The sequence below is a fragment of the Physeter macrocephalus genome, chromosome 14 (genome assembly GCF_002837175.3).
Source record: "Physeter macrocephalus isolate SW-GA chromosome 14, ASM283717v5, whole genome shotgun sequence".
Lineage (NCBI taxonomy): Eukaryota > Metazoa > Chordata > Mammalia > Artiodactyla > Physeteridae > Physeter > Physeter macrocephalus.
In genome coordinates this window covers 58,697,010-58,705,526 of record NC_041227.1, presented here as the reverse complement: position 1 = coordinate 58,705,526, position 8,517 = coordinate 58,697,010, and the positions used below count along the sequence as shown (strand labels likewise).

The window sequence follows — 8,517 nt, the reverse complement described above, 5'->3', positions numbered from 1 at the left end:
AGAGGCCTGCGTACCGCAAAAAAAAAAAAACAAAAAAACAAAACAAAACAAAACAAAAAATTGGGGGGAGAGGATGAGGAAGGAGAGGTGGAGTTATTCAATCTTCATCTCAACATTTATAATGTTAAAAACTGCTCTTTTGGGCATTCCCTGGAGGTCCAGTGGTGAGGACCCCACACTTTCACTGCTGAGGGCCAGGGTTCAATCCCTGGTCGCGGAACTAAGATCTCACAAGCCATGCAGCGCAACCAAAAAAAAACAAAAACAAAAACAAAAACAAACTGCTATTTTCTTTTTCTTTTATTCGAGAAAATAGATGTTATTAACTAAACCTACTGTGGTAATCGTTTCACAATATATGTAAATGAAACCATCAATGCTGTATACCTTAAACTTAATCAGTGATGTATGTCGATTATTTCTCAATAAAACTGAAGGAAAAGAACGAAGCAACCTGTTGGCTACGTAACTGAAGGTGAATTCATTCCCTTTATACCCAACTGTACCCAAATGGAGTCCTACCCCTAAGACCATAAGAAATGACGGCCCAGCGGGGAGAGACTAATCCTCACTCTGGCTAGTAAAAATCCCAGCTCCTACGAGAAAATGCACCTTCCAGATGCAGTAAGGCTGGATCAGCAACATGAACACTTCAGTTTCTAACGTGCACAATCCAGGAGCCTCCTTAAGTTCGTCTCCCCAGCTCTCCTCCCTCCTCTGGATCCAGATACAGACGTTCAGATTATCAGAAGTCACATTGGGCAGACACGGGGTCCTGTCACCAGCACAGAGAAGAAATTACATCAGCTTGGGAGCTGGTTTCTGGAAGTCCCTATCTGACATGAGAGCCCTCATGTGATAACAGACAATTAGAGTTCTGAAGTAGTCAAGAACTGATAATTAAAGAAAGAAGGAAAGGGACTTCCCTGGTGGCACAGTGGTTAAGAGTCCGCCTGCCAATGCAGGGGACACGGGTTTGAGCCCTGGTCCAGGAAGATCCCACATGCTGTGGAGCAACTAAGCCCACACGTCACAACTGCTGAGACTGTGCTCTAGAGCCCTCGAGCCACAACTACTGAGCCCACGTGCCGCAACTACTGAAGCCCGCGCGCCTTAGAGCCCATGCTCCACAACAGGAGAAGCCACTGCAATGAGAAGCCCTCGCACCACTACGAAGAGTAGCCTCCGCTCTCCGCAACTAGAGAAAGCCCACGCACAGCAATGAAGACCCAACGCAGCCAAAAATAAATAAAATAAGAAAGAAGGAAAAAAAAAAAAAAAAAAAAAAAGGAGGCCGCTGGACAAGGATCCAGGCAGCATTCCATTCAACCAAAACCAAGCAGAACTTCTCGAGGTGGAAAAGACAGGGCTGCTGGCTGGGGGCTTCCCGGCCTCTGAGACTGAAGTGGAGTAACTCCTGTCCCAGGAGGAAGGAGGATTATTAACTGATCTCCCATCTGGTTAGAAGCAAGAATAATTCAGACAGGCCCTGGCTGAAGGCAGAGGAAGAGGAGCAGGGAGGTTCATGCAAAGAGCTGCATTCTTTGGCATCTCTACCTGGTGCAGGTAATTTGGCCTGAAACTATGAGGTTTAAACTAATTTGGTACACAGCCCCCAGGCACTGGTTCTCTGAGAACTGGTGACCCGTGACCTCGCACGAGGCACTCTGAGGGCCTTTGTCTGGGCCCTCAGCATTCTGGCCTTTCTGTCAGAAACTCTCCGGGTCCCCACCCACCTTTTCTGGTTTTGCTTCTACTTTTAGTTCAGTTTTCTGCCAGTTACTCCAGCAGTAAGGGACACGTGAGCAGCAGCGTGGCTCAGACCAGGGGTTCTGAAACCTGTGGCCCATCACCAGCATCCACGGTGCCTGGGGGTATGTGAAAAACAGAAGGGCTTAGGCCCCACCCAAACCGACCGACTCAGAAGCTCTGGGGGTGGGACCCGGCAATGATCTGTGTTTTAACAAGCCCTCCAGGTGATGCTGATGCAGGCTCAGATGTGAAGGGCTCACCTGGTGGAAGGGCTCACCTGGTGGAAGGACTCCCAATCCAGCCTTGTGAACTCAGGCGACACTACACCACCCTGAACCTCGGTGCCCTCATCTGTAAAATGGGGGGAGACTCACAGTTCCGCCTCAAAGCTGGGTTGCTGTGAGGATTAAATAAGTTAATTTTATTTATTAACACAAGGCTGCTATTATTATCATTGGTTGGAACCACCTAAACGTCCAACAATAAGAAATCCGTCGGTACAGCATGTTACACTGGTGTTCTTTGTTGGCTCTGCCGCTTCTCAGCTGTGTAAAGCTCCTCCGGGCACAGGACCACAATTTCTTCTACTGCAGCACACACGATGTGTGCTTTTCCCATGAACTTGTCCGATTTCTCTTCCTGGTTTTTGATGCTCTGCTACACACAGGGTCACTGTTCAGGCCAGCCTTCCTCTCAACCTGCCTGGACTCTGGCAATGGCTTTCCAAAGTGTCACCAGCCTCATGCATCCTCCTTTCAGCAAGAGGGATACTCCAAAACACTTCCAACCTGAGTGTGTCACCGCCCCCCAGCTGAAAAACCTTCCATCAGATCAAAATTCTAAGTCCATACGGTGACACCCAATTCTACCCTTGATCTTTCATGCTCAGGTCCCTGGCCCCTGTGACCCAACCAAGCAGAAGTCCACACAGTTCCCAAACACCCACAAGTTCCATCTGGACCTCTGGACATGCTGCTTCCACCACCAGGAGCACCTTCCCATCCACCCTCCAGCCTTCAACCTTACGGGAGGGGATGGAGGCATCCCCTCCTCGGGATGCTGGCTCTGGCACCCCAGGCTGAGTGCAGGACTGCTCCTCGGGCACCCGCAGCCCCCAGCACTCCCCTGTCTTGGAACCCCACTGTCCATCCAGCAGCAGCAGCTTATTTGCCCGCCGCCTCCTCCTCCTCCCTCTTTCCTAAGGGGTGGTCAATGTCTGTTCGTTTCTAGGTACTCCAAGCCCAGCGGAGGCCCCGGCACAACACCGAATCACTAAATGGACGAAAGCATGACGGAGAAAGGAATTAAAAATGGAGTTTTCGATGTTCTCATTAACAGTCTAGGCCCAGCAGTTGCCTCTGGGCTGCAAGGGGTAGAGACTGACCATGAAGGGGCAGGAGGAGACTTTCTGGGGTTCTGGGAATGTTCTGTATCTCAACAGGGGTTTGAGTTACTCATTTGTCAGAACTCATCAAATGGTAACTTAAGATTCAGGGATGTTGCTATGTAAATTTACCTAAAAAAAAAAAAAAAAAAAAAAGAACCATAAAGAGATATTGAGCTCTGGCTAATGATTTGCACAGTGAAGTGTGTGAATGAAGGTTACTAACGTATTTCAAGGTCACTTTAAAACACAAAAATCTTAGCCGGCTGGCTTGGCTAGATAGATTTGTGATAAAGCAAATTTAGCAAAATGTTAACTTGTAGAATATAGTTGGTGGGTAGGTGGGGAGTACTCTCCGTGTCTTTCAACTTTTCTGTAGATTTGAAATGTTCATAGTAAAATAATGAACAGGATTAAAAATACCTCTTACACCAAATGAGCTGAGCAATTTTTAAGAATTTGCTAAACCAGTGCTTTTCAACCATGAACCACCCAGGGATCTTGTGAAAATGAGACCCTGACTCAGCAGGACTTGGCAGGCCTGAAACTCTGCATTTCTAATGAGCCCCTGAGGGATGCAGATGCTGCCGGTCTGAGGACCCCACTTTGAGAAGTGAGGGTCTACTATCTGCCACATTTGCCCCCATGCCCCCGACTGCCCATGGCAACCCCCTCCCTGCATCCTAAGCAGTAGCCTCAGGGCCAGCAAGATAAAAGGACTAGAGGCCGGGGACAGGTGACAGCCTCAGAAAGCCTGCAAGGCGTACTCAGCCAGGCCCCACCTGATGCACAGAGGGGAGCAGCCCTGCCAGGAAGCAGGGCCAGGACACAGCTCTGAGTCACACATCAGGCACGGGGCCAGCTGGGGAGGACGGCAGCTTGGTGACTCAGCAGGGGGGAGAAGGTCAGCATTGCCGGCCCCCACGCTGGCCCCGCCTGACCCTGGGCTTGGCTGACTGCTCTCTCTGAGGACAGGTGACATGTGACTGCTGCTCTGAGGGCGGGGCAGCGACAGGGACTGGACTCACCCCATCTTCCAGGCTCCACTGTGATGTGAGCCCTGAGGGTGACGGGCAGGCAGCAGAGGTGACACCTAGCAGTGTCCTCCTCCCCAGATCACAGGCCTCAGTTCCGGGGCAGGGAGGCGGGTGCAGCCAGCATCAAACTGAGCCTCAACCCATTTTCAAGAACAGGACACTGAGGTCTTGAAAGGAGGAGCGACTTGCCCAAAGTCAGATCCAAAAGTCACATAACCTGATTCCCAGCCTTCATCTCAACTGTAGTCACACAGTCTGCTGACCTGCTTAACGGGACGATAGCTTCCTGGGGGCATGCAGTAGATGGTATTTTCCAAAGTTGGCCAGGCATCACATGCTCTTCTTACAATGAGACCTGGCCGCTCCCCCATCTAGAGGTGGGGGCCTGTGTGCGCCCACCCCTTGCACCCAGAAGACCTTCGTGGTTCCCTCAATCAGAAGAGAGTGGCAGGAGTGACTCTATGTGACTCCGGGACTGGATCCTAAAAGGTGACACAGCTTCCACCTCGTGCGCGCTCACTCTTACTCGAGACCAGCCACCATGCTGTGAGGAAGCCCAGGCAGCTCGGGGAGACCAGGTGGGGCTGTCAACCCTGGCTGAGGCTCCAGCCAGAGGCCAACACGCTAACCACCCGACAGGTGAGCAAGGACCCTGAGTGAAAACCACCCAGCTGAGCCCAGCCCACGCCTGGGCCTGTGAAACATAACAAAGTACTGTTGCTGTTTTATGCCACTAAATTCAGGGTGGTTTGTTATGGAGTAACAGATAAGTGTAGCAGGGCATGGACCACACTTTTTCACATACTGCTGTGTCCCCAGAACGAAGCGCAGTATAAAAACGGTGCTTAATAAATATCTATTGGAAGAATAAATGGGACGCAGGTGAAATTAAAGCACTGACTCCAAAATGAGGCTCTCCTTCCATTACCATGTTGCCTCCACCATCAGATTCAGGCTGTAAGTCAAGACAACCTCTCTGAGCCTCGATTCCCACAAGAGAAAAAGAACAGCTGGGAGAAGAGTCGGGGTACCCAGGCAGAGAAGGACCCACACCCCAGAACTGCAGAAAGCACAATGGGAGGAGGAAGGCAGCTCTTTGAGACACCCCGATGCACACACACCCAGGAGAGAAGAGACAGGAATTCTATCCAGATCCCAGAGGGGACCAGAAATCAGAAATTCCCCATAAAGCATCAGGGACTGTCCAGTGGGAGAGGCTGCTTCTCAGGCCCCACAGGGAGCCTGAAGAGTCAGGAGATCCCCACGTGGGCCTGTCTGCCTCCCCCGGGGCTCGGTTTACCCGCAGGGCACCCCAGGGTCTGCAGTCACTCAGGGGGGTATGACTTGTTCAGTGCGATCCCCGTCTGCACAGAACAGCCTGACATCTAATGTTTCTGATGGGGACACTCCACTATCACACACCCACACCCGTGAACATAAACACCTATGAACAGCAGACATGAGGGCCGGAGACATCTTAGCTCCTCCTCTGTGCCAGGCGGGAGCCGGATCCCCTGGGTGCTCACGCATGGCTGCTGCCCCTGTGAACTTTATACACATGCAAAACACACTCACACGAACACACAAAAACACACACATGCACACACTCATACACATCCACATGCAAAACATGTAAACAAATATATGTGCATGCATGTACACACACGCACACACACCTGTGTGCACAAACACACATATATACACACTTTCACAGACACACATACACAGTTTTCTAATTTCTCCAACCCAGCTCCTCCCAGAGCAGGGAGATGAAAAAATGGGGCCTCTTTGAACACACTCTAGGGCACGGGTTTCTGAAGCTCACACTGGGAGCATCCATCACCTCCTCCAGGCTAATGCCCCACAGGTCCTTTCATCATCCACAAAAGCAGCCTCAACCCTTTGCTGAGGTTCAGGCCAAACCCAGCAGAACCACAGCTGAAAACTGCTCCCACTGCAATTTCATCCGTTAGCAGCTGACTGACCATGAACAAAGCATCAAATGAACACTCCAAAGCCTTCCCATCCCTCTCAGAATAAAATCCAAACGGCCCACCCGGCCCATAGGTGACTGCCCCAGCTCTCAGAGGTCTCATCCCTCAGCCCCCTCCTGCCTCTCACTTCTCCAGCTGCACTAGCCTTTCCTGCTGTTCCAGCGACATTCACGGCAGCTCTGCCCCAGGGCCTTTGCACTTGCCACCCCTCTGCCTGGAACCTCTTTCCCTGGGTATCTGCTTGCCTGGCTCCCTCACTCCTTCAGGTCTCTGCTCCAATGAGGTTTCCTGGAGTCGGGGGCGGGGGGCTTCCCTGATGGCTTTTATCAAAACCACACACGACCCCAAACCATCATCTCTACCTCCTTTGCCCACTTTCTTCTTCCCAGCCTTTACCACCACCTGACAGACAGGATATGTACTTGGCTCCTGGGTTACTGTTTGTGCCCCTGCCCGTGAAAACATAAACCTCAAGTGGCAGTAACTGCTTTATTCACTACTACAGCCCTGTGTCCAGATTGGGGCCTGGCACTCGGCACTAGACAGAAGGAGGGAGGGAAGAAAGGGGAGGAATGAGGAAGGCAAAGAGGATGGACGGAGGCAGAGAGGGAGAAAGAAGACAGGCAGGGGTGATAAATAACCGTGTTCACTTTCCTGCTACCAGCAGAAGGGTGGCCATCCCCACCCCGCCCACTCAGATCCTTCTGCACAAGCAGGATTTCCCTCAAGCGGACGGAAGAGACCCAGGGTCTCAAACTCAAACCCCCCAGGGGCCAGGCACGTAGGTAGGTGAGGGAAGGAAGACTGTCTAACGAAGCAGGGAGTGGTGAGGACTGCGGTAGGAAACCAGGGCAATGCTCCTCAACTCTGGCCAACCACTGCCCTGTGGGATCACAGCCCTACTGCTGCCAGAACTTCTCATTTTTCTAGAAAATCTGGACAGCTAGAACTTATATGAAATTTCCTGATTTTTTAAAAGTTCACTCGCACTGTCTAAAACCACTACGCCAACCAGAGGAGACAATGGGCTGGAAAACACAGCAGTTAACATCTATGAATCAGATTCCCTCCTTAAATCCCCCGAGCCACTTCTACGGCTCAGTTTTTCCAACGGTAAAGTGGAGAGGATAATGTTACGTATCACCAGGTGTTCCGGGAAGAGAGAAGGAGCTCCTAGATGGACAATACTGGCTCAAATCAACGTTAGCTGGCACTGTGTATTCTCTCTTGCACACACACATGCACACACACGTGTCTCTGGGCTCATCTGTGATCACACTTACGGGATCGTGGATGGTTTCGGAGAACAGGGGTGAGCGGTCTGAGACGCAGGACAGCACAAGCTGGATCAGCACGAGGGCAAAGTAAATGTAGAAAGTGACATCGCGAAAGACGTCGACTTGGGCGTCCTGAACAAGAGGGAGGGAAGGAGGAAGAAAAAGGTCACTCTCGGGAAGCAACCTGCGGAGGCCGGGGAAGCAGACAGCAGAAGGCCCACTCTCTCAGCCTGCAGGCCTGACGGCAAGCTTTCCCACCCTGACCCTACCCCCTGCAAGATAACAGAAGACAAGCAGTTACGTCACAGTGTGGTCCACACTGCCTGGTCCAGGCAGCCGACACGGGGGAGGAGCCCCAGGCTTGGGAGTAGAACAGACCTACCTTCAAGGCCTGACTCTGCTCATTCTGGCCGTGGGACTTTGTCTACTTACTTAACCTCTCTGTGCCTCAGTTTCCCCATCTAGAAACAGACCAGTGGTTCTCAAGTGGGGGTGATTTTGCCTCCCAGGGAACATCTGGTAGTGTCTAGAGACACTTCTGTTCAGGAGTGGGAGGCTACTGGCACTGCCCCAAACATCCGACAACCACAGGACGGTCCCACAAAACAAAGATGTCTCGGGCCCCAAATGTCAGTTAGTGCTGAAGCTGAGAGACCCTGTCAGGATAATTGTGAGAAGTCAGTAAGATTATTCACAGAAATGACTCAGTCCCCGGCCTGGCACTTTGAAAACACCAACTCAATAAATGTCAGCTGCCATCACTATTAAAGACTACCTAAAATGTACACTGCAGGTGCTCAAAAAACATTCAGTTACTCTTCCTTCCTTTGCCTGATGCCAGTTCCTGATTAGCCCGAAGGTGACAGGGAACAACGTGACAGTCTGAAAGAACACGCTCTTCAGAATCCCTAGGAGCAGCCGATGGCAGCCAATGAGAGCCACTTCCCAGCCAGAGCAGCACCAAGGTAACATGGGGACGAGTCTAGGGTCCCCAAGCCACCACTCTGCAAACACTGCTCCCTGACGCTCTGTTTCAGACAATAGACACAGAGAGCCAACCTGCCTGGCTGTTA

The 8,517-nt window shown here is 51.4% G+C and overlaps 1 protein-coding gene across 9 annotated transcripts in view; it reads right to left on the bottom strand.

The window, feature by feature from the left end:
• Positions 1–8,517, bottom strand: part of ABCC1 (ATP binding cassette subfamily C member 1 (ABCC1 blood group)) — a 162,165-nt gene that overhangs the window by 108,580 nt on the left and 45,068 nt on the right. For all 9 annotated transcript variants that reach the window (XR_003682852.2, XR_003682853.2, XR_003682854.2 and 6 more), the window contains exon 5: positions 7,451–7,576. Coding sequence is in view for 5 of the 9 variants with exons in the window: in XM_028498745.2 (XP_028354546.1) it covers positions 7,451–7,576 (126 nt within the window). In the remaining 4 variants the exon portion in view is untranslated. The remainder of the gene's footprint in view (positions 1–7,450; positions 7,577–8,517) is intronic.